Below are 27776 nucleotides of genomic sequence, written 5' to 3'. Positions count from 1 at the left end.
AATACAAAGAGAGTTGGAATTCTGATTCAGTGTGAAGCACCTGCTGTTCTATGACTTCATCTTCAATGAGTCTGAATCACATTCACCGTTCTCAGTTTCCTGGCTGAAATTAAGCTTCAACCTCTCCTATAGGCTATAACACAGAAGTACTTGTTCTCATGTCTATTGGCTTTGAAACAGCTTCTACCGGGGTTGTTTTGGATTGTTAGCAAGCGCGAGTGCTTAACGAGGGCTTAATGTGTGCATATACTCATGACAACCTGTTGTGACGTCATACGCATGACGTTTTTCAAAACTACAGAGTGCTTTCTGGCTGTTGAAAGTTTGACCAATTAAACATAATATCTTTTGTCATCAGTTAAAGCTTACAAAATGCTCAATCCAAAGGCATTTTGAGGGAACTTGTGTTTTACACGTCACGTGTTTTAGGGGGGTAGGGTGACGTATAAAGGTAACGTAAAAAAAAAACACGCCTTCAGTATCAGGGGCGGACGAGGGGGGGGGGCACAGGGGGCACGTGCCCCCCCCCCCCGAAAAAAAAGAAAAAAAAAGAAGAAGAAAAAAAAAAAGATTTTTCTATGCTGATTCTATGACCATTTCTAAGTTCAAATGGCACCAGATGGCACCATTTTGCTTCTTTGGGCAAATTTTTTTTCCGGGGGGGCATGCCCCCGGACCCCCCTAGCAAATTCGGGCGCTTCGCGCCAATCACATTCACTTTCGATTCAAAGTGCCCCCCCCCCCCCTTACAAAGCAACTGATCCGCCCCTGAGTATACAAACCAAGACGTCAGTAAAAGCCAGGTTATTTCTCCAAATGTGAACACAGTTTTTGGGCACTTTCAGCGGTTAATTTCGGCCTCGGACAAGTCGACGCTAAGAGTAATAGAAGAAAATTAGACGTAAACTAGTAAAAATGTAATTCAATTTCAGAAAGAACACTATCATTATAACAAATTACTTGTTAAAACCTAAGGTAATTATGTTAGCTTCAATTCTGGCTCTCTCGTTGCTAGCATGCACTCGGAATTTTTTGTTTTATTAATGAAATAATACAAGTAGGCAGAAACTGAATTTCAACCTGTGTTTTGTATCAGTAAAACTGAAATTTGAAAAAATCGCCACGTTAGAATCGAATTTATTTTGACATTTTCTACTTTAAAAATGATTGTTCTCAGTAATTAGACACATCTTATTCTGTGCATTGCTTGGCCATCTGATCACAGATGAGGTCGCAGTTTGTAGGTTGAATCTATGAATCGGCCAGAGATAGATCTGCATTTCTGGTACGACCTTCCAGATTATCAACAGCGGGTTCATGGTTGGAATCAAGAGGTCAAATTTGCGTGGCTCCCAATCATTTCATAACAGATTTTCTTGTTTCTGCGGCTGCGCTAGTTATTTTGCCAAGGTCATGGCCGAACTTTAGGCCTACGGAGAAATATCGCTGGATATTTTCTCACTAGAATAACAGAGACAAAGAAGGGAAGCCATGCTAGGGGAAGGGCTCCTAATATGGACCGGCTCCTAATATGGACCACCTCCAGTTCTGACAAACTAACGGCGCTAGAGCGCTCAAAACAATTTCATTCGCTGTATTCATCCTCTCTGGATAACTTGCACGTGTCAAAACAGTTGAAGAAACACAAACCTCAAAACCGTTGGGCTTTTTCTTTTTTTCTCACTTTTGAAAGCGTTCACTCTAAATTTGCTGCCTAAAATGTTTCGTTTCTGTCCACAACCAAAGCTTTTATCACACAAAACTTGCTATATATGACAGCTAAGACCGTATTTGTTACATTTTAGCAGTGTTGACCCCGAGTGTCTACAGCAAACAAAAAATAATAGCAAAATATCAAAGCATGTGTGAGTCCCCTAATATGGACCACCTTCAACAAATCGAAGAAAATAAAAGCTAAAGGCTATTTTCATTAATTCATTAAGAAGCTTGCTGAAAATAACCTATAACTAGCCCTCGAGATTTAAAAAAAAATATAACAAATACTGAAATAGTCTTCTTTTCGTGGAAATTATTGTTAAAATATAGTGGCATAAAAAATTGTTACACGAACTATTAAAATATTCGCCTTGTTCAATGTACCCCCCCTGTTCAACTTACCCCCCCCCCCCCCCTCCTTTTTATATTTAGTCAAGTTTTGACTAAATATTTTAACATCGAGGGGGAATCGAAACGAGGGTCGTGGTGTATGTGCGTGTGTCTGTGTGTGTGTCTGTGTGTCTGTGTGTGTGTGTAGAGCGATTCAGACTAAACTACTGGACCGATCTTTATGAAATTTGACATGAGAGTTCCTGGGTATGAAATCCCCGAACGTTTTTTTCATTTTTTTGATAAATGTCTTTGATGACGTCATATCCGGCTTTTCGTGAAAGTTGAGGCGGCACTGTCACGCCCTCATTTTTCAACCAAATTGGTTGAAATTTTGGTCAAGTACTCTTCGACGAAGCCCGGGGTTCGGTATTGCATTTCAGCTTGGTGGCTTAAAAATTAATTAATGACTTTGGTCATTAAAAATCTGAAAATTGTAAAAAAAAATAAAAATTTATAAAACGATCCAAATTTACGTTTATCTTATTTTCCATCATTTGCTGATTCCAAAAACATATAAATATGTTATATTCGGATTAAAAACAAGCTCTGAAAATTAAATATATAAAAATTATTATCAATTTTTTTTTTCCAAATCAATTTAAAAACACTTTCATCTTATTCCTTGTCGGTTCCTGATTCCAAAAATATATAGATATGATATGTTTGGATTAAAAACACGCTCAGAAAGTTAAAACGAACAGAGGTACAGAAAAGCGTGCTATGCAGCATAGCGTAACCACTACCCCGCTCTTCTTGTCAATTTCACTGCCAATGCTGTGAGCGGTGGACCACGAGTATACGGTCTTGCTGCGTTGCATTGCGTTCAGTTTCATTCTGTGAGTTCGACAGCTACTTGACTAAATATTGTATTTTCGCCTTACGCGACTTGTTGTTTTACTCTAATGGTCACATCTGCGTTAAGGTTAACGGCTCATGCATCGCCTTGTGAAATATTTCATGCCGGATTTTGCTGAGTGGCCGCACGCTTATGATGTCATTGTTTGATTTGGTCACAGCTTATAGTGTCTGGGTTTTTGTAAGTCTTGGCTAGACTATTTGGTTATGACATCATAGTGTCAGAAATGAGGTCACGCAAGTGTCTGAGTATACTTTGTCTGGGCTTACCGAAACTCAATTTGGTCAAGAAAGTTAGTAATTTTTTTTTCTCCAAAATTTGGTGGATGTTGAGTTTGTCAGGCTCGTGATGGTGGTTGGAAGGATATTGGGGGTTGTGCAAGTTTGAATATGTAAAATATTTGTTTAGGGTTGAATTACTAAATGGATTGATACGAGTCACATAAGGAGTTCTCTTGAACATTATGAAACAGCTTTTTTTTTTTTTTTTTTTTTTTTTGGGGGGAGGGGGGGGGGCCTGAGGGGGCAGGGTTATAGGTAGTGGAATCCTCCTTTTAAGACATACAAAACCTTAGTCTTACAGTCATACAAAAAAATAAGTCTTAAAATGGGGGTAAACTTACAGAAGTTATGAACAGAATATCTTAGAAAACGTGGTCTTCAAAATGTCTTGAAAGGGAGGGAGTCTTCTATCGGGGAAGGTGGTTCAGGGAGGGGCGGGGGTAACGAAGGTGAGTCGTGTGTAAGCATTTGCTTTTCTTGTTCCGAGTTGTTTTCTTTTTTATATTTAGTCAAGTTTTGACTAAATATTTTAACGTAGAGGGGGGAATCGAGACGAGGGTCGTGGTGTATGTGTGTGTGTGTGTGTGTGTGTGTGTGTCTGTGTGTGTGTGTAGAGCGATTCAGACTAAACTACTGGACCGATCTTTCTGAAATTTGACATGAGAGTTCCTGGGTATGAAATCCCCATACGTTTTTGGCTCACGAAGTGTAGCCTATGCGATCGTAACTTTGTCTGTCTGTGCGTGCGTGCGTATGTGCGTATGTGCGTGCGTGCGTGTGTATGTCTGTGGTAGAAACTTTAACATTTCGTCATTTGAAGACGTCACATTATGGCGTAAGAGGGTTAGACGTCACGCGAAGGAATGTCTCGGTCATTGTTAGTTTGAGCGGGCCGAGACTATTTGGCAGTCGTGTCTGTAAGTAGGCTACATGGAGACAGACAGATCTAGATCTAGTGTCTCTCTTTCTTGCACAGTGTCACCAATGCTTACTGTGTGTGTGTGTGTGTGTGTATGTGTGACGGAGTGGTTGAGTTTGTGTTACTGTTTGTCGATTTCTTCCGTGAGCCTTGAAGGCTTCGCCTCTTGTTTTCATTTTTTTGATAAATGTCTTTGATGACGTCATATCCGGCTTTTCGTGAAAGTTGAGGCGGCACTGTCACGCCCTCATTTTTCAACCAAATTGGTTGAAATTTTGGTCAAGTAATCTTCGACGAAGCCCGGGGTTCGGTATTGCATTTCAGCTTGGTGGCTTAAAAATTAATTAATGACTTTGGTCATTAAAAATCTGAAAATTGTAAAAAAAAATAAAAATTTATAAAACGATCCAAATTTACGTTTATCTTATTCTCCATCATTTGCTGATTCCAAAAACATATAAATATGTTATATTCGGATTAAAAACAAGCTCTGAAAATTAAATATATAAAAATTATTATCAAAATTTGTTTTTCGAAATCAATTTAAAAACACTTTCATCTTATTCCTTGTCGGTTCCTGATTCCAAAAACATATAGATATGATATGTTTGGATTAAAAACACGCTCAGAAAGTTAAAACAAAGAGAGGTACAGAAAAGCGTGCTATCCTTCTTAGCGCAACTACTACCCCGCTCTTCTTGTCAATTTCACTGCCTTTGCCATGAGCGGTGGACTGACGATGCTACGAGTATACGGTCTTGCTGAAAAATGGCAGCTACTTGACTAAATATTGTATTTTCGCCTTACGCGACTTGTCTTCTTCTTCCGGTCGATTTAAACGCGGCACAAAGTGCATGTTTGTAGTTGTATGGCCCTGATGTGGCTTTTGAGTGTCCGAAGAACGAGTGTACAGTTTTTTTCCATTACAATGCTCAGACAAACACGCGATGTGTCTTCTTTTTAACGAACACGCTAGTAGTTACATGCAGTGTACTTTATCGCATCCCAACACAGGAAACATCGCACAGTACTGTCACAGTGTGGCGTTACTTTTTGCTTCCATATAACTTTATCCTACGGTTTTTCGTTCGCATCATTCGTTATACAGGTTTATAACAAAACAACGACTTTTCAGTTCATAAAACGACAAAACAGACCCACACAGTCACTCACAACAGCAACATTAATGCCTATCTGAATGGTGGGTTCGTAGTCACATGTGTCAGTCACATTCTATCGACTACCGAGGAACGTTGTGAATTTTGCAAAATGTGGACCCCCATTTCTGAAGTCGGTAACCTCCATTACTACAACCAATAATTGAGCAAGTGTATGTGCCTCCAAAATGGATTGAACTTGTAGTTTTAAAAAAAATGGAACAAAGGAATGCAGGTGAGAGGAAATAGAACTATAAAAATGTACTCGCCAAAAAAAACAGCAACATGAATACATAAACACGAACCAGTTTTGACTTTTGTCTTCATCAGCAAAAACAAAAACAATAAGCGAAAAAGAAGGGTAGACAGAAAAGACAAGTCGCGTAAGGCGAAATTACTACATTTAGTCAAGCTGTGGAACTCACAGAATGAAACTGAACGTAGTCCGCCGCTAGGCAGTGAAAGTGACGAGCCTGTTTGGTGCGGAAGCGGTTGCGCTGTGCTTCATAGCACGCTTTACTGTACCTCTCTTCGTTTTAACTTTCTGAGCGTGTTTTTATTCCAAACATATCATATCTATATGTTTTTGGAATCAGGAACCAACAAGGAATAAGACGAAATAGTTTTTAAAACGATTTCGGAAATTTAATTTTAATCATAATTTTTATATTATTAATTTTGAGAGCTTGTTTTTAATCCGAATATAACATATTTATATGATTTTGGAATCACAACATGATGAAGAATAAAATAAAAGTAATTTTGGGTCGTTTTATAAAAAAATAATTTTGATTACAATTTTCAGATTTTTAATGACCAAAGTCATTAATTAATTTTTAAGCCACCAAGCTGAAATGCAATACCGAAGTCCGGCCTTCGTCGAAGATTGCTTGGCCAAAATTGTAATCAATTTGATTGAAAAAGGAGGGTGTGACAGTGCCGCCTCAAATTTTACAAAAAGCCGGATATGACGTCATCAAAAGTATTTATCGAAAAAAAGAAAAAACGTCCGGGGATATCCTTTCCAGGAACTCTCATGTCAAATTTCATAAAGATCGGTCCAGTAGTTTGGTCTGAATCGCTCTACACACACACGCACAGACACACAGACACACACACACACACACACACACACACACACACACACATACACCACGACCCTCGTCTCGATTCCCCCTCTATGTGAAAACATTTAGTCAAAACTTGACTAAATGTAAAAAGAAATAGTTTATAGTTGAAAAAACCCAATGTTCTCTTGCACATTAATTTATGACAGTAGAACAGCAAATATTTTTTGAATCATACACAGCGGAACCCTCCTCTTAAGATTTGACAAATCTGACAACATCAGGTCTGAACAAGTCGCGTAAGACGAAAATACAACATTTAGTCAAGCTCAGTCGAACTCACAGAAGGAAACTGAACGCATTGCATTTTTTCCGCAAGACCGTACACTCGTAGCATCGTCTGTCAACCGCTCGTGGCAAAGGCAGTGAAATTAACTATCCAGAAAAGCGCGGTACCGGTTGCGCTGAGGAAGATAGCACGCTTTTCTATATCTGTATTCTTTTTAACTCTCTGAGCCTGTTTTTAATCCAAACATTTTGGAATCAGGAACGGACAAGGAATAAGATGAAATTGTTTATAAATCGATTTCGGAAATTTAATTTTAATCATGATTTTTATATTTTTAATTTTCAGAGCTTGTTTTTAATCCGAATATAACATATTTATATATATGTTTTTGGAATCAGAAAATGATGAAGAATACGATAAACGTAATTTTGGATCGTTTCATAAAAAATAATTTTAATTACAATTTTCAGATTTTTAATGACCAAAGTCATTAAATAATTTTTAAGCCTCCATGAAATGCAATACCAAAGTCCGGCCTTCGTCAAAGATTGCTTTACAAAAATTTCAATCAATTTTATTGAAAAATGAGGGTGTGACAGTGCCGCCTCAACTTTTACAAAATGTATTTGACGTCATCAAAGACATTTATCCAAAAAATGAAAAAACGTCTGGGGATATCATATCCAGGAACTATCATAAAAAATGTCATAAAGATCGGTCCAGTAGTTTACTCTGAATCGCTCTACACACACACACACACACACACACACACACACACACACACACACACACACACACACACACACACCACGACCCTTGTCTCGATTTCCCCCCTCTATGTTAAAACATGTAGTCAAAACTTGACTAAATGTAAACAAGTGGCGCAAGGCGAAATTACAACATTTAGTCAAGCTGTCGAACTAACAGAATGAAACTGAACTCACTGCATTTTTACAGCAAGAGCGTATACTCGTAGCATCATCAGTCCACCGCTCGATGCACAGGCAGTGAAATTGACAAGAAGGGGGTAGTAGTTGCGCTGAGAAGGATAGCACGCTTTTCTTTATCTCTATTCTTTTTAACTTTCTGAGCGTGTTTTTAATCCAAACATATCACATCTATACGTTTTTGGAATCAGGAACCCACAAGGAATAAGATTAAAGTGTTTTTAAATCGATTTCGGAAGTTTTATTCTAATAATAATTTTTATATTTTTAATTTTCAGAGCTTGTTTTTAATCCAAATATAAAATCAGAAAATGATGAAGAATAAGATAAACGTAAATTTGGATCGGTTTTTTTACAATTTTCAGATTTTTAATGACCAAAGTCATTAATTGATTTTTAAGCCACCAAGCTGAAATGCAATACCGAAGTTCGGCCTTCGTCGAAGATTGCTGGTCCAAAATTTCAATCAATTTGATTGAAAAATGAGGGTGTGACAGTGCCGCCTCAACTTTTACAAAAAGCCGGATATGACGTCATCAAAGGTATTTATCGAAAAAAAGAAAAAAACGTCCGGGGATATCATACCCAGAAACTCTCATGTCAAATTTCATAAAGATCGGTCCAGTAGTTTGGCCTGAATCGCTCTACACACACACAGATAGACAGACAGACAGACAGACACACACACACACACACATACACCACAACCCTCGTCTCGATTCCCCCCTCTACGTTAAAACATTTAGTCAAAACTTGACTAAATGTAACAAGTCGCGTAAGGCGAAAATACAACATTTAGTCAAGTAGCTGTCGAACTCACAGAATGAAACTAAACGCAATGCAACGCAGCAAGACCGTATACTCGTAACATCGTCAGTCCACCGCTCACGGCAAAGGCAGTGAAATTGACAAGAAGAGCGGGGTAGTAGTTGCGCTGAGAAGGATAGCACGCTTTTCTGTACCTCTCTTCGTTTTAACTTTCTGAGCGTGTTTTTAATCCAAACATATCATATCTATATGTTTTTGGAATCAGGAACCGACAAGGAATAAGATGAAAGTGTTTTTAAATTGATTTCGAAAATTTAATTTTGATAATAATTTTTATATATTTAATTTTCAGAGCTTGTTTTTAATCCAAATATAAAATATTTATATGTTTTTGGAATCAGCAAATGATGGAGAATAAGATGAACGTAAATTTGGATCGTTTTATAAAAGAAATACTTTTTTTACAATTTTCAGATTTTTAATGACCAAAGTCATTAATTAATTTTTAAGCCACCACGCCGAAATGCAATACCGAAGTCTGGGCTTTGTCGAACAATACTTACCCAAAATTTCAACCAATTTGGTAGAAAAATGAGGGCGTGACAGTGCCGCCTCAACTTTCACGAAAAGCCGGATATGACGTCATCAAAGACATTTATCAAAAAAATGAAAAAAACGTATGGGGATATCATACCCAGGAACTTTCATGTCAAATTTCATAAAGATCGGTCCAGTAGTTTGGTCTGAATCGCTCTACACGCACGCACACACACACACACACACACACACACACACACACACACACACACACACACACACACACACACACACACACACACATACACCACGACCCTCGTCCCCCTCGATGTTAAAACATTTAGTCATAACTTGACTAAATGTAAAAAGGAGGGAGTCTTAAAAAAGGGGTACATTTACAGAAGTTATGGCAATGTGAGGCAGTAAAATTACCAAAATTTAACTTTGAGAATACATGGAATAACTTAGTTTTCTGGGTAGTTATTGAAGTGATTTATAAAAATGAATGAACATTTATTTAATACTAATGGACATAGACATAGTTGCTATGGAAACTGGCATAAACAGCTCCATATTGGAGTTCTAGAAAACGGTTTTACAGCAACATCATACATCAGACATTCATAATATTTGGCACAAGCATACACATGTATTATATCTACAAACATATAGAACGATTATTTGACAAAAGACTACAGTTGAATTTAAATAATTTTGTGTAATAAATATGCGGTTAGAAATTCATTAATCCTTATTTCAAAAAAACAATGTTGTTGTTGTTGTTGTTGTTGTTGTCAGCTTTTAGAAATGCTGAACCGCCAGGCCGGTATGCGGATGAATGACATAATGCTGACCGTCCTAAGTGCTTTTTTAGCTGTACAAGTGGTTCAGGTGTGCAAGACTGATCAACAACTTCCAGACAGCGATGCGCGATCCCCTGGAGTTCCGTATGTACGAGGATTTCCTCAAGAAGGAAGTGGGCAATGTGGCTGAAAACAATGAAAGTCAGTTTATATAATTATGGGTTATTCTCCAGAGCTGTGTACCTGTAGAAATCATGTTACGAAGTTGACATTTGTTTACTTAACTGAGACATTATAACCATACACATTAATTTCATTTCTAAAAACTGGTCATATCCTTGGCTCTTAGATAAAGAATTAGAAATACGTACACATTTTGTTTGTCTACGTTCAGTAAATTATACAAGGGTTTTAAACTGCGTCAACTTCGTAACATGAAAACCCAAATGTAGTGACATATATTTGAACACTAACAATTACAAGCAAGTCGCGTGAAGCGAAATTAATACATTAAGTCCAGCTGCACCCTCACAGAATGATACTGAACGCACTGCATTTCACGAAAGAAAACAAGTCGCGTAAGGCGAAATTACTACATTTAGTCAAGCTGTGGAACTCACAGAATGAAACTGAACGTAGTCCGCCGCTAGTGCAAAAGGCAGTGAAAGTGACGAGCCTGTTTGGCGCGGTAGCGATTGCGCTGTGCTTCATAGCACGCTTTACTGTACCTCTCTTCGTTTTAACTTTCTGAGCGTGTTTTTAATCCAAACATATCATATCTATATGTTTTTGGAATCAGGAACCGACAAGGAATAAGATGAAATAGTTTTTAAAACGATTTTGGAAATTCAATTTTGATCATAATTTTTATATTTTTAATTTTCAGAGCTTGTTTTTAATCCAAATATAACATATGTATATGTTTTTGGAATCAGAAAATGACGAAGAATAAGATGAAATTGTTTTTGGATCGTTTAATAAAAAAATAATTTTAATTACAAGTTTTCGATTTTTAATGACCAAACTCACTCATTAGTTTTTAAGCCACCAAGCTGAAATGCAATTCCAAACCCCGGCCTTCGTCGAAGATTGCTTTGCCAAAATTTCAATCAATTTAATGGAAAAATGAGGGTGTGACAGTGCCGCCTCAACTTTTACAAAAAGCCGGATATGACGTCATCAAAGGTATTTATCGAAAAAATGAAAAAAATGTCTGGGGATATCATACCCAGGTACTCTCATGTCAAATTTCATAAAGATCGACCCTGTAGTTTAGTCTGAATCGCTCTACACACACACACACACACACACACACACACACACACACACACACACACACACACACACACACACACACACACACACACACATACACCACGACCCTCGTCTCGATTCCCCCCTTTATGTTAAAACATTTAGTCAAAACTTGACTAAATGTAAACAAGTCGCGTAAGGCGAAAATACAACATTTAGTCAAGTAGCTGTCGAACTCACAGAATGAAACTGAACGCAATGCAACGCAGCAAGACCGTATACTCGTAGCATCGTCAGTCCACAGCTCATGGCAAAGGCAGTGAAATTGACAAGAAGAGCGGGGTAGTAGTTGCGCTGAGAAGGATAGCACGCTTTTCTGTACCTTTCTTCGTTTTAACTTTCTGAGCGTGTTTTCAATCCAAACATATCATATCTATATGTTTTTAGAATCAGGAACCAACAAGGAATAAGATGAAAGTGTTTTTAAATTGATTTCGAAAATTTAATTTTGATAATAATTTTTATATATTTAATTTTCAGAGAATGTTTTTAATCCAAATATAACATATTTATAAGTTTTTGGAATCAGCAAATGATGGAGAATAAGATGAACGTAAATTTGGATAGTTTTATAAAAAATTTTTTTTTTACAATTTTCAGATTTTTAATGGCCAAAGTCATTGATTAAATTTTAAGCCACCAAGCTGAAATGCAATGCCGAAGTCCGGGCTTCGTCGAACATTACTTGACCAAAATTTCAACCAATTTGGTTAAAACATGAGGGCGTGACAGTGCCGCCTCAACTTTCACGAAAAGCCGGATATGACGTCACCAAAGACATTTATCAAAAAAATGAAAAAAAACGTATGGGGATATCATACCCAGGAACTCTCATGTCAAATTTCATAAAGATCGGTCCAGTAGTTTGGTCTGAATCGCTCTACACGCACGCACGCACGCACGCACACACCCACACACACACATACACACACACACATACACCACGACCCTCGTCTCGATTCCCCCCTCTATGTTAAAACATTTAGTCATAACTTGACTACATGTAAAAAGAAGATAGTCCGCAACCAAGACTCAAAGCCCTGGTATTCACGTGCAAAACGTAGCAGCCAGCAATCGCTTGAAGTGACAAGCCAGTATATATTGCGGTGCAACTGAATTTCACGCACTTTTGAATTTCACGCTATGAATTTCGCGCATTTCTTAACACATGAATTTCATGCAGGTTTCCTTAAAATCTCTCCTTACTTGTCATTTGAATTTCACGCACACGCATAATATTGCAGTAGTGTACAGCGCATAAAAGGAAAGCGCGCTTTCCTCTATTCTGTTGTACTTTCTGACCTTGTATTTAATCTAAACATAACATATCTGTATGTTTTTGGAATCAGAAAATGATATAATTACGATAAAAAAATATTTTTGGATCGTTTGCTAAAATTGCAATTCTAATGTGTAATGACCAGACTCATGAATTAATTATAAAGCTTCCACGCTGAATTGCAATACCATAGTCCGGGCGTCGTCGCAGATTGCTTAACTAATATTTCAATCAATTAGATTAAAAAAAAAATGTGGGCGTGACGGTGCCACCTCAACTTTCATTAAAAGCCGGATCTGACGTCATCGCAGACATTTATCTAAAAATGTGACTTTTTTTGGTCGGGTAATCATACCCACTAATTCTCATGTGAAGTTTCGTGAATATCGGTCAAGTAGTTTTCTTTGAATCGCTCTACACACACACTCACACACACACTCACACACACACACACACACACACACACACACACTTCCACACCCCCACGCACAAACACACACACTCACAAACATATGGGTGCGTCTCAGAATCTCGTCCTCTGTTTGTGACATTATCACCAAAAGTAAAATCTTCCCAGAAAACTTTGATAATACTATTTACACACTTCTCAGGGTGTACCTTTTCAGTTTAAACAAGAAAAAATATAACATTGCCTTTAGTTTGCCATATATTGAGCATTATTTGGACCATGTGTGCAAAATCACCCGTGTAACATGGAAACAATAAAAGACAAAAAAACTGCTGAAAACGACTTTTATTCAGTTATTATTGTTGAATCACAAGCCATTATAGAGTTCAATATGAAATGACTACATGCAAACAACAAAATAATGGGTTTTTTCAAAGTTCCATGCATTCGTCAAAATTTCAATACAAAAATGAAAATTAATTAATGATATCCTGATCAGAACATGTTGATACATGGCATTCATTCAGTCTTATAGCATATATACAAAGATTTGTTGCTCTAAGACAAAATGTTAGAAAGTTATCCCAAAAGAATGCAAAATGGTCACCGATGTAACATGGAAACATCACTTTTGTAACAAAGAAACGGTTATGCTTTTTCCCACAAACTTTACTAAATGAAGCTGATTTTGCAACCAGATTCTTCTTAGGTAAAATGCCAAACACTAAAACAGGAACAGAAAGAAAAAAAGCTGGACAAAATCAAGCAAACTTTGCCCCAAAAAAGAGAAACATTAATGAAAAGTTCATCACCGACGTAACTCGGAAACGAACAACCAGACATCTATATATATATACGACTAGTGTCTGTGTGTCTGTGTATCTGTCTGTGTGTCTGTGCGCGATGCACGGCCAAAGTTCTCGATGGATCTGCTTCAAATTTGGTGGGCATATTCAAGTAGACCCGGGACACGACACAACCTGGTCGATATTTCAACACGTGCTCTCAGCGCGCAGCGCGGAACCGATTTTGGTTCCACCTCAGCTATTTTGGTTCCACCTCAGCTTACCCGGGCCCCCATACCGACACACCATAGCCGCTACACCACATCACAACGCCAAAGTTCTCGGTGGATCTTTTTCAAATTTGGACACCGTATTCAGCTACACCCCGGACACAATATCATCGATGAGATATTTCAACACGTGCTCTCAGCGCGCAGCGCTGAACTCATTTTCGTTTTTGTGTTCATTTCACCATTATAAGTAACTCTTCCTTATCTTCTCCAGTGTTTGGCGTTTATCTCCCTTCCTTCGTGTGGCTTTCCCGTTCAGTTGTAAGTTACTACACTGCGCTGTCCACTGCGCTGAGCGTCTTCGGATATTCCCGGCGTTCTGTTACTGTTACCTATTTTTAGAAGGTCAACGCAGTGTACAGAACGTAAATTGGACCCGTAAATTATCCTCACTGTAAAAGTGCAAAGGTCGAATCAATTTATAGCCACGCGAAAAATACACTGTCATCTATCTCTCTATAGATACGGCTTCTCTGTGTTTGTGTGTGTGTGTGTGTGAGTGTGTGTGTCTCTATGTAAGCAACACCTGTGCATTCTTCAGTTCTGTTTGTGATGTGGTCTGGCGGCTTTTGTGTAATTTTATGTACTGGCCTTCCTTTGAGAAGCCATAACTTGCTCAGTCCTGTTTGAGTGGAGTTCGCCTCCAAAGGTGATTAACACGGTTACATTCGTCGACAAGGATGGGACTCGATATGGTCAGGAATGGCATTATGGCCACTGAATCATTTTCGTGCTGTTCCCATTCCACGAATCTGGGAGGGACCTAAGCTTGGCGGGTCCATAGTTCGGCGTACGGCTCTAAGTACTTCTTCCCGGCGAAGCCGGCTACCCGGCGAAGCGGGTATTCATTCTAGTGTATTATAAGGTTTGACATGAAGAATGCAAATGTTCAAAAGTGGTTCATTCAATTGTTAAGACAATAAACCAAAGGCATTGGTTACATATAGAACAGTTGCCACTTGCAGTTAATTAATTTATTTTAAAAGAAATAATGCCCCCTGGCATTGAAGGTGGGGTCACGAATCATGGTTGCATCAGATGTAGGGACTAAGGAAATATCATCGATCCCTGGAAAGCAATAGTAGTTCCCCTCCGGTTTCCTTCGAAGGAACGTTGCCACCAGTTCATCAGGTCGAATCTCTTGCACCTGAAACATGCAAGTACCTGCGATTTCAATTAAAGATTGATGCAATATGTGTACTAGTTTCACTAACATGAATTTGTTTAATGTCTATCAAGATTTTGATGCATCCACATTCACTGGCTAAAAACAAAATAAAGTAATTATTTTGTTCAGACTTACCATTCCATTGAACATACAACTTTTACAATTAAAGAAAACATTGACACTTACCGTTCCTTTAAATGGCTTTCGGAAATTTAATTTTGATCATAATTTCTTATATTTGTAATTTTCAGAGCTTGTTTTTAATCCAAATATAACATATTTATATGTTTTTGGAATCAGGAAATGATGTAAAATAAGATGAACGTAAATGTGGATCGTTTTATATATAAAAAAAAAATTATTACAATTTTCACATTTTTAATGGCCAAAGTCATCAATTAATTTTTAAGCCACCAAGCTGAAATGCAATACCGAAGTCCGGCCTTCGTCGAAGATTGCTTTACAAAAATTTCAATCAATTTGATTGAAAAATGAGGGTGTGACAGTGCCGCCTCAACTTTTACAAAAAGCCGGATATGACGTCATCAAAAGTATTTGTCGAAAAAAAGAAAAACACGTCCGGGGATATCATACCCAGGAACTCTCATGTCAAATTTCATAAAGATCGGTCAAGTAGTTTAGTCTGAATCGCTCTACACACGCACACACGCACAGACAGACAGACACACACACACACATACACCACGACCCTCGTTTCGATTCCCCCTCTATGTTAAAACATTTAGTCAAGTTTTGACTAGGTGAAATTGAAAGAAAAACTATTATTAACAAATGTTTATCCTAATTTTTCACTTCATAGAATATCATAGCAGCAAAAACTCACCTTTTCTCAAGAACCATGGGTGTTGATCACTGTCGTAACAAAATCACAGACTTCGGAAACATTCTCGAAATCTTTCTTCGCTGCTGGAAGCTGAACTATTTCTCTCTGTAACTGCGCATGCGTAGTCACCCGCACCTCTAAGTCACTACGCGCAAAATAGTTCTAATCTTTCTTCAAAACTCTGAACATTATTTGCAAAACCGTTCACCATCGTAACTGAATTTTGAAGAAGCATGTCATATTGCGCAACTTTCAACTTAGTTTGCAGATGCAATTTTGAGAAAATAATACTTAAATAACATTTAGCTTAGCGATTTTCTATGCCCTTTCATGTCAAGATCGTGTTGAAGATGAATATGCAAATTCTAAAGTTCAAATTTAGGACTTGTTGCTGTTGCACGCGTGTGGAAACCTATGTTACGACAGTGATGGCAAACTTTCAAGCGATTAATTTCGTTTAAAAAACAATTCTGTGGACAAAATAACATTTCAACTGTCAAGTACACTTAAACCAAACACACATAACAAGAATAGCAGTCCTTGGACATTCTAAACGATTCTTGTAGTGAGGTGCAAAACTAGTTGATGGTTCATGTCACAGATCAGACCTCCATTTTTCACGCATCCAATCATTTCTTTCGCAAAACAACCTTCATAATAATCATGCAAAATACTCAGTTTTGTTTGTACTATTTCTTTATTCATTTTACTTCTCAAAAATACCAATATCATGATTTAAAATTCAGTATGTTTCAATTGTGGGCTCATTTGATTATGGCACACACAAAAGGTTCAGTTTCTGAGACGCACACATATACATACATACGCACACACACACATACATACGCACGCGCGCACACACACACACATACACCACCACCCTCGTCTCGATTACCCGCCTATGTTACAAATTTAGTCCAAACTTTATTAAACGTAAACAAGTCGCGTGAAGCAATATAAACACATTTAGTCAATCTGTAGGTATCAAACTAAAAGGTAAACAACAGTCATCGCCGAGACTACATTCAGATAGTCTCAGCTAAACTTCCCCGAACACCAAGACGGGTCACGCTCGTCTCCGCGAAGCATGCGAACATTATACTCGACCTATTTTCTTTAATTCTGAGCGCGTTTTTCAAGTAAACATAACAAATCTATATATTTTTGAATTCAGGAGAAAACGAGGAATACAATGCAATATTGTTATAATCTGTAAGTGAAAAATCGTTTTTAATGACAACTTTAATGAGCAAACTAATTAACTACTTTTTAAGCTGCTGAGCTGAAATGCAAAACCAAAGTCCGGGCTGAGTCAAACATTGATTAACCAAGATTTCAATCAATTTGGTTAAAAAATGAGGGCGTGACAGTGCCGCCTCAACAATCACAAAATGCCGGATATGACCTCATCAAAGACATTTATCGAAAAAATGAAAAAATGTCCGGGGATATCATACCCAGAAACTCTCATGTAAAATTTCATAAAGATCGGTCCAGTAGTTAACACTGAATCGCTCTGCACACACAAACACACACACACACCACGACCCTCGTCTCGATTCCCTTTCTATGTTAAAACATTTAGTCAACACTTGACTAAATGTAAAAAGTATAGAGAATACATTCTAGTTGCCATTTGATATATATATATATATACGTTATAATCATTAATAGGACTGGAATTAATAGGAATAAATGCATGTCATAAAATGGTACATAGCTCAGAATAACCCATTATATGTTAAGTAAACAAGAAAACAAGGACATTTATACATTTCTTTTGAAAAAAAGTTATAACATTTATAAATTTACTGTTTCACTCGGGTTTGTGATGTGATGTGATGTGTTGACTGTTTGGGTCTGAAGGAGTAAAAGTGTGTGTGTGTGTGTGTGTGTGTGTGTGTGTGTGTGTGTGTGTGTGTGTGTGTGTGTGTGTGTGTGTGTGTAGCTGTCTAGAGATGGTTCGTTTGTCTGCACGCCTGTCTGCTGTCGGATTAGGGGAGAAGATGTTATTCAAGTCGCTCCTTGCACCTGAGGGGGCAATTTAACTTTCTATTGATAACTACTAACTAACTAGCCATTCTTCTTCTTCTTCTTCTTCTTCTTCTGCGTTCAAGGGTTGAAACTCAACGTACACTCGTGTTTTTGCACGAGTGGATTTTTACGTGTATGATCGTTTTTACTCCGCCATTTAGGCAGCCCTACGCCGTTTTCGGAGGAAGCATGCTGGGTATTTTCGTGTTTCCAACATACAAAACAGCCAACCCGTTATCGACTATGGAAGTAGGTAACTAACTAACCGTGACTCCTCTGTGTTCAGAAACAATCCATGTAGCTGGAATCGAAGGCCCGGTGTATACCCGCACTATGACTAAAACTTGCACCATTGTGGTCAACAAGCTGCCTGCAGACCTTCGCTTCTGTATAGAGGTCGACAAGTAAGTATCAAGTAGCAAGGCTACAGAGTGAGAGGGTGAAATATATATAGAAACTTGGCCAAATCATTATTGCAACTTATTCCCCCCTCTGCTTCTTTACCTCTGTAAACTTGTAGAGCTAGTTATTTTTCGATAAACACCCAGCAACCAAACAAATAACGACCCAGCAACAGCCTGAATCCTCGATAGCGCAATGGGTTGAGAAGCTGTTCTGCGTCGGTACTACTTTTGCGACTGAAAAGTTCCGAACGCTCTAATGTACGAAGTATACATCTCTGGAGCAAACAATACAAACATACCGCATTTAAATTAACAACTACAGGCTTGAACACATGAATCTCCATATAAAATCCATGAGTTTGGTTGTTTTCTGAATCTAGGTCTGCTGTGCACAAACGTTCATCGCAAACAAATTCCCAAGGCACGTAACTCTCATACTTTGTCTAGCGACAAGAGTAGTTCCCCTTTCAAATTTCTTTTCACTCAGTTTCTTCAGTTTCATTTAATAAACAGATCACACGCAACCAAATGCACACATCTCATCAATTTAAACAACATAAAGCGGCTTCATACACTATTTTCCCCAGAAAACTGAACTTCATACAGTTTTTAACGTTGGAACACGGGTGCAAAAGTTCGTCTGCTAGTCCCATTTGACGAAAGAACATTATCCTAAGCGATACCAAAACATATACAGAACACACAATATCTGCCTTTGCCGCCACAGCAGAATAACAGCATATCTGTGTACTTGATTTTAGTCCAAAATAGGAAAACTGACAAGAAGTGTTAACAGAATGGAATGATTTGCACGGAACTATACAACCGCGCATTAATCGATCGCCTGCGCAGGTTGACTGGTTGAGTGAATAGGATTCGATCAAACTTTCGCAAAAAAAACCCTCCTCTTTTCTTTGAATAACTGAAGAAAGGAGGAATAAAGTCCTCAGTTAAGATAGTGGGACGTGTACGTGGCAAAATCATTCAAATCTTGCATCAAACACCAAATTTAGCAGAAATGGAAATATTTTATGTGCTTAACAAAACCTGATACAGAGCCACCGTCAAAAATTTTAAAATCGGTAGTTTTTGACCAAAAAAATCAACATGGCCGCCAGTGAAAATGGTTAGGCATATTTAACTTCATGTGATTAACAGAAAATTTGGCGTAAACAGACATTTGTCTTTTTTTTTTTTCCTTTCTTTTTTTTTTGTTTTTTTGCCTCAGTTGCATGCAGTCCGCTTCAAGCTGAAAAATAATTGAAAAGAATGAAACCCTACGTTGTTGTTTTTTTTTTTTCCTTTCTTTCTCTCTACAGCTGAGCGTCCTTCTTCATTGGCGTTTTATAAATTTATCAATTGTGTGTGGTTTTCTACAATGGACAAAATCTTGCATCTTTAATGTTGGTTATTGTCTTACATATGTCTGTGTTTGGGTTGACTTAAGTGTTGTTTGTGGCGGTGTCATAATGGAGTTGGTTTGTTTTTTTGGACAACGCCTTTATTTTCAAATTTTGCAATTATGAAAAAGTGCATAGTGTAAAGGGTATTATGAAACACGAAGTTTCATTTCATTTTCAAACATGAATGTTAAATTTACGGGAGTACCATATCTAAATTTGCTAATGCACATTTTAGCAATAAGAACTAAATGGTTAATGATATCTAGACACACGTTGCCTGCATTTTCAACACAAACAACCCCAAGTAGTACAGATTTTGCGTTAAGTTTAACACGTACACCAGTTTTATCTAGTATAGTGTTTTCGACGTGTTTCCATAAAGGCTTAACTTTACTATACTGTTCAAAAACAGAAACGCATAGTTGCTACTTGCCAAATTTGTTTTATTTTTCGAAAAAATTAACAGAAAATCCAATATTTAGATTATTTGTTTGAAATTTGGTATGGACACAGTTGAATGCACACACAGTTCATTTGCATCTTCAAATCAATCAGTCAATCAATACGATTGGGTGCCGAGGCTGTCAAGTCAGTAGGGGGTGTGACTGCCTTGAGCAGCAACAACTGCCCGGCACCTTCTGGGCATGGACTGGATCAGATGCCGGATATCTTGCTGTGGGATGGTGTCCCACTCCTCCTGAAGTGCCTGCAATAGATCGCGGTGATTTGCCGGCGCTTCTTCTCGCCTGCGCACACGTCTGTCCAATTCATCCCAGAGGTGTTCTATCGGGTTCATGTCTGGCGACATGGATGGCCAGGGAAGCACCTGGACATGGTGGTCGGTGAGGAACTGGGTGGTGAGTCGTGCTGTGTGCGGGCGAGCGTTGTCCTGCTGGAATATGGCATCCTGGTCAGCCAGAAGAGGAAGGGCGTGTGGGCGCAGAATTTCCTCCACGTATCGCTGGGCAGTTATGCGCCCTTGGACGTGCACCAGGGTGCTCCTTCCAGCAGTATTGATCGCCCCCCACACCATGACGCCTCCACCACCATGAACGGGTGCCTCATCCACACAGTTGGGCGCGTAACGTTCGTTTACTCTCCGGTAGACCCTCCTCCGACCAACATTCATAAAAACTAGAGACTATGTTTCTGATCAAAACGAATGATTAATCTGCTGTATCATTCGCTTGTCGGAAAGATCGGCCTACGCGCATCTCTCAAATATGACCTTCTCTTGTCTACTGGCTCGGAAGATTTATTCTACTCCCAAATAGCACTTCTTTGCACCTCTTATGACTCCTTCGTCCTCTAGAATCCCGTACCCATACCAAATACGAGCTGATTTGGTGAAATAAAGCACATTTCTACTTGCAAAACCCATCGAACAGCCATTTCCGGTGCTCGATCGCCGACATTTTCAGCTTTGAAGGCTATTTACGGGCAAATATCAATCGCTCCCTGACTTTTTATGCATCGAGAAACAAATTTAGTCATCGCTGAATCAGTAGCTTACCTTAAATCCCAACATAAATCCAACAATACCTAGAAAACAGACAAAACTTGCCTTCACACGTGTCAGGAGCGGCCTTCGGCCTCCGTTCGGCCTTCGGCCTCCGTTCGGCCTTTGATCGGTTATCCCCCGTGAAGAGACGCAGCTGTGGCCAGCCCGAAGCATTATCGTAAATAACGCCCAAAAAACGCAGCCATTCTATGCATGTCTAAACATAATTAGGACCAAATCAAAGATAAATGGACTTTGATGGATAGAAGTTAGGTAGGCATATAAAGAAATAATATATTATTTTAGAAATTGCGCCAGGGATGTGCGCGCGCACCCTATTCTTCTGCTACGGAGTAGTTACCTCCTTTCGTATTGTACTAGGCTCGTTTCGCTTATGACTTATAGAGTGTTTAGGGTATCGAAGTGCACATGGCTACATTTGCAAGGATTTTCATATGGATGCAAAAGTCTTCCCGCTACTCCTTATAACCTGCCATCGCTTTTTTCACGTTCGCATTTGCAGATTTAGAGACCAGATCCGTGCAGCAAAGGCAGTCAAACAGGAGCTTCATCTGGACGAGGTGCCCAACAGAGAATTCCTGGAGCAACGATCAACAACCATCGTCTCTTGTTTCCTCAACTCAAACATCCCACCAGCTGTGCAGGTATGAACCCCTTGTCTACCGGAAATATTTGGCTAAAAAATCAACAACAAAATCATGATAAGCAAGGTATAACAAGTAGACCAAAAGTGAGAAAACAGTCCTTAGGGAGGTAAATATATTGCTGCACTTCAAAGGGCAATATGCTGCGGTTGTTTCCCTTGTCAGAGTATTGATTTGTTCATCTTATACTTATTGTGGCAGTCAAGGGGTTATAAGCGCTTTTCAGATTCCAATTCTCAGCCGCCCTTCTCTGCCCTAAGCTTGAAATGTTTTGAACACGCCACAAAACTTGGCATGATATTTTTTACTTCCCGATTATCAGATATTCGGAATATTCCTGTATGTTGCAAGTATCGCCCATTTAGTTGGTTGTGTGTGTGTGTGTGTGTGTGTGTGTGTGTGTGTGTGTGTGTGTGTGTGTGTGTGTGTGTGTGTGTGTGTGTGTGTGTGTGTGTGTGCAGATCAACATAACAGATCAAGACGCAGCCCGCATACATGCAGGCTTCGGCAAAGCCAAGGTGAAGATGGCACTCTTCCATTATCCCTTCTTTCGCATCATGCCAATACTCATCAGAATGTGGAAAAAGTGAGTTCATAAGTCATTGATGGAATGTTTGTTTTATTCTACACTATAATATGCTTTTTACATTATTATTTTAGTCAAGTTTTGACTAAATGTTTTAACATTGACGTGGAATCGAGACGAGGGTCGTGGTGTATGTATAGGTTACAACACGAGTGGTTTTTTATATGGCTTGTATTTCAGTCAAGACCCAGCGGATGAATATCATAGGGATTCACGAGCCTCTGGCGAGTGAATCCCGATGATATTCCCGCTGGGTCTTGACTGAAATACAAGCCATATAAAAAAACACGAGTGTTGTAAGCTGTATATCCCATGCGTACACCAAAGACAACGTGGACCACAATAAAGCACTGTAGTTTTCTGTGGTGTGTAAAATAGGTGAGCCAGCGAGGTGTGTTCCTCTTCACTACCCCATGCTAAAGCCACGTCGCAGAAGAAATGAAGTGCAAACAAATGCATCCGTAAATGTGTGTTAAATCTACATTCAAACCACTGTTCGATTTGCTTTTGAATGCATTTTAGTTTCAAGATAGTAAAGAAAGCACACACAATGAAAGTTTTCATTGAATCAAAGACAGTTTCGATTTAGGTTCTGAGTCCGTCCAAGGTCACAGTTCCAGGCTACGGTTGCCAACACCGGTTTGGTTAACTCGGATCCCAATTCTAGTTTAATTTTTGTGTTGGAGTGTAGAATTACGAAAATAAACTAACATTTTACTGAATAACTTCCTTTAGATTTAAGCAGTCATTTCATGTTCGTGAAATATATCTCTTAGTTAATTTGTTCGATCGTGCTTGCGTTAATCAACCCATACCGGTAGCGTCAATTCTGTCTAAAACTGTGTAATGGCTGCTCCTTGAAACTGCGTGTTGAATACCGTGTGGACTGATTTTTACTCCATCAGGATGAAATACACGTTTGCTGAGCTCTTGGATACTTTCATATAACCATGAACTTACGTCAGTGTAAAGCAAAAAAGTTGGACATGCTCGAAAAATGGATGAAACAGCCTGTGCTGGATGACGAAGCGAACCGGCCAGTCAAAAAGGTACACTCGTAACACTGACGCAGTGCATCTTTGCTTGTTGGAACACACGGAGGAAGGGAGGTTACTCTAGCTTCACCTCAAATGAACAGCGAGGTTCGTTTGCTGTCACTATCAGTTGATTCTTCGCTTTTGTTCTTTTTTTACTCGACCTGCACCCAAAGTGTAAAGATAAACGCTTTGTTTACTGTATCGCATACCACAGATACGTATCATGGTTTTGTCCTCTGTGAATGTTGTGTTTTCTTTTGTTTAGCCATGTGAGCAATGCTCTTCATCAATCCACTGAAACATGTTCGGTGCAGTGTCAAGTGTAGGCAGAAGTATAGTTCCTCGGCCAAACCGGAATCGGTACTATGATATATTTTTTTGAGCCCATTATGTATTTATTGAAGCCGAAAAATACAACATATATACCCATAGTAGCATTACAGAGACAAAGAAGCAGCTCATGGGATATGTTTCTATATATATAAATGTGTGTGTGTGTGTGTGTGTGTGTGTGTGTGTGTGTGTGTGTGTAGAGCGATTCAGACATAACTACTATTGGACCGATCTTCATGAAACTTGACTTTGGGCCCAAAACAATAAAATACTTGACTTGACTTGACTTGACTTGACTTGACATGAGAGTTCCTGGGTATGATATCCCCAGAAGAACTTCTCATTTTTTCTGATGACGTCATATTCGGCTTTTTGTGATTGTTGAGGCGGCACTGTCACTCCCAAATGTTTAACCAAATTGATTAAAATTGTGGTCAAGAAATGTTTGACTCAGTCCGGACTTTGGTATAGCATTTCAGCTCATAAGCTTAAAAATTCTTTGATAAGTTTGCTCATTAAAGTTGTCATTAAAAACGATTTTTCACTTACAGATTAAAACCATTGCATTGTATTCCTCGCTTTCTCTTGAATCTATATATATATACGACTTGTGTCTGTGTGTGTGTGTGTGTGTGTGTGTGTGTGTGTGTGTGTGTGTGTGTGTGTGTGTGTGTGTGTGTGTGTGTGTGTCCGCGATGCACGGCCAAAGTTCTCAATGGATCTCTTTCAAATTTGGTGGCCATATTCAGGTACACCCCGGACACAACCTGGTCGATGAGATATTTCAACACGTGCTCTCAGCGCGCAGCGCTGAACCGATTTTGGTTTTTCTCTGGATCCATTCCCAGTAACTCTTCCTTATCTTCTCCAGTGTTTTCAGCGTTTATCTCCCTTCCTTCGTATGGCGTCAATCCATATTCCCGTTTCTATTTTTAGAAGGTCACTGTCGACAACGCTCAATCCATATTCCCGTTATACTATTTTTAGAAGGTCACTGTCCCGGCGAAGCCGGGTATTACTCTTCTCCAGTGTTTTGCACGTTTATCTCCCTTCCTTCGTGCGGTGCGCCGGCAAAGCCGGCGTACACCCGGCAAAGCCGGGTCCTCGGCGCAGCCGGGTATTCGGCTCAACTTCTTCCCGGCGAAGCGGGTATTCATCTAGTTTAAAAATATATAGATATGTTATGTTTACTTGAAAAACGCGCTCAGAATTAAAGAAAATAGGTCGCATGCTTCGCGGAGACAAGCGTGACCCGACTCGGTCTTCGGGTAAGTATAGCCGAGACTATCTGAATGTAGTCTCGGTGATGACTCTTTTTTGGTGTTGATCTTTTTGTTTGATGCCTAAAGATTGACTAAATGTTTGTATATCGCTTCACGCGACAGGTTTACTTTGTCATCGCCTAAATGTTTCATTTTGTTCAGCATCATGCCTGTAAATCACCATGTCCTGGATAGCGTGAGTGTATTCTCTATTAATCATTGGCTGATCTGAATGTTGTTGTTGTTAATGTTACCCATCATGCGAGTGCTAATCAGGCTAATCTGTTTAGCATCATTCCTGTACCCATCGAGCTCTGAAAAGCATTAGCCTGTTGCCTATGCTGCTGGCTGAATGTTCTATACTACCCGTCATAATTAAGAAACTGGGCGGATGCGTTTGAGTGCAGATCTTTGTGATGGGGCCGTTTGCTGTCAAACCAGGCCTTCTATTCCCCTCCCATATCCAGCAAACAGATTGATTTTTACATAAGGTAGTGTCTGTACCGTGGAACCTACAACACAGGCACCCCCAAAAATCAAATTCCCCAAATCAAGGTTTCCACGTTAAATTCTACTAAACATCAAAACCGCTAAAACGGAACAAGTTTTGCATGTCATTGGATCAAAAACAGTCAGTTTTGTTTACCTACCTTGTCTTACAATCACGTTATGGCAGGCTGAACGGTGTAGGTGTCATTCTCAGAAGCCATAAAAGGCGGTTTTTGAAACCGTTTGAGCGGGAAATGAGACAAAAACGGTACATTTCAGTAACTCCTAAACTCATTGCCTTCAAACTTTTGGAGCTTGGTGCGAACATACATCGTAAAAAAAAAAAAGACACCTGAGAAAATGATAAGCATGGAGAAAAAACCCAGCGACTTTGATTCTCCCAAACCGGCAGGTTTCGCTTCATGACGGTGTTCTACGGCAAGCAGCAGAAGCTGAATCTGCTTGAGAAGCCAACCAAGAAGGTCCTCCCCCACTGCAACATACCCACTATCGACTACACCCTCAGCACCGTCCTCGACTACAAGTACATCTTCGTCGAAGAAGGAGGCAGCAGAGGAAACAGTCTTTCTCCTGTCGCTCCTGCAGCTCGAGCTACGAGCATCTCCCAGGAGGGGGGATCTGAAACTCAAGGTGAAGGTCATGGTGAGGGTCATGATGAAAGTGTTGGAGGTCAGGGTAGGGGTCATGAGATTCATGGTGGAGGTTATCATGTGGGTCATGTGGAGTTCATCGGTCTTGGGTGGGATCATGGGGGTCATGGTCATGAGATGGTGAAGCTCATAGTGGGGGTCATGATAGGGAACACTAGTCACGGTGAAGTCATGAGGGACGCGTGAAGGGTATTAGGGTCAAGATTGACGGACGCGGTGGAAGTCATGTTGCAAGTCACGGTGAAGGTCATGGGATCATGTTTGAGTTCACATAAGACATCAAATTAGAAGTGTAGTACACTGGGAACTTGTCCCAGCCTTTGGTTCAATTATATTCAACGTATTTGAATAAAACAGCATTCGTATCATTTACTCAATTACACCTCGTGATGCATGCACCGAAAGTTTAACAGTTTAGCACAACGCATAATTAAGTATACCATATTTATATCCTGTCACCACAACATGCTGCCATGATGATTTTCATTATCACAGGCAACCACCATTATTCTTTAAAACAAGCAAAAGAAATGATAATTAAAGATGGAGTTTTATGACAAAAAGGTCAGCGGCCATCACTTCATCGGACACCATCTGCTGTCGCTAAGGACCAAAGTGTTGCCAATGAGAAGACTGGAAAAGGTGAGTCACGATTTTTATCAAAGTGCCTGGCTAGGACAGCGGATGGTGTGGATGGGCATGTGGTAAAATACTTGTCGATCGAAGTGCAGGGTGACCCACATAAAAACGCAACCCACAAAAGTGCTCTTAACTTCTACATCTGTTGACCGAAGTGGCAAGGTTATAGATTAAATGGTCTGACTTTTGTGCACTTTCAATAAAACTGTTCCGAATTCAGGGATCAACTCAACAGAACGAGGTTTGGCATTGAGCTGGAGCCATACTCACCTGATTTAAACCCTCCATACTTTTACCTTTTGGTTTATATAAATGTCCGAGCATGCAAAAGAAAAAACCAACCCTCCAGATCAGTGACCTGAAAACGGCATATACAGCTAGGTTCAGGGCAATCCCTGTGGCTGCGTCATTGACAACTTCGGAGGGGTAATTTGGAACACACTTTGGACAGAAGGTTAGTTAGTTAATTGTTGCTTTTTGGGTCCAGCGGACCATATAGGCCAAATCAGGACCCCTGGACAGAAGGTAAAAGTCGGACCATTTTACCCATTTCAACACTTTGTGGAATATTCGTGAACAAACTGAAATTCATGCAATACAACTACGAAGATATTCGCTGAACTCAGATGACTAAAAAAATGACCCCCTTCGTTGTGAAGTCACACTTGTGCAATGGCGCGGAAAAGTCATTCATCAATGACATGAACACATTTCTCCATGTGTGTCACAAAGATGTGAGTAGCAGAGTTGTGATGTGAACCACGTCGTGATTTTAACCTCCCTAAATACTGAAGTGCGATGTGTATGTGACCGGAGAAACGTTATCACGGGTTTTGTGTGTTGCACGAGAAAACTCTGGTTTGACATGAGTTGTGTTTGAGAAATGTAGCTGGTTTTGGTTTTATCGTCACAACGTTGTAGATGCTCGAC

The 27776-nt window shown here is 39.4% G+C and overlaps 1 protein-coding gene across 1 annotated transcript in view; it reads left to right on the top strand.

Annotated features, from left to right (window-relative positions):
* LOC138969465 (trichohyalin-like) overlaps positions 1-27776 on the top strand; it is a 102673-nt gene that overhangs the window by 49089 nt on the left and 25808 nt on the right. The window contains exons 3-8 of the mRNA XM_070342259.1: positions 9805-9934; positions 18143-18260; positions 21688-21829; positions 22291-22415; positions 25949-26187; positions 26772-26849. Of these exons, the coding sequence (XP_070198360.1) occupies positions 9805-9934; positions 18143-18260; positions 21688-21829; positions 22291-22415; positions 25949-26187; positions 26772-26849 (832 nt within the window). The remainder of the gene's footprint in view (positions 1-9804; positions 9935-18142; positions 18261-21687; positions 21830-22290; positions 22416-25948; positions 26188-26771; positions 26850-27776) is intronic.

Source organism: Littorina saxatilis, linkage group LG1 (assembly GCF_037325665.1).
Source record: "Littorina saxatilis isolate snail1 linkage group LG1, US_GU_Lsax_2.0, whole genome shotgun sequence".
NCBI lineage: Eukaryota > Metazoa > Mollusca > Gastropoda > Littorinimorpha > Littorinidae > Littorina > Littorina saxatilis.
The sequence above is the reverse complement of the archived record's forward strand: the minus strand, read 5'-3'. Positions and strand labels throughout refer to the sequence as shown.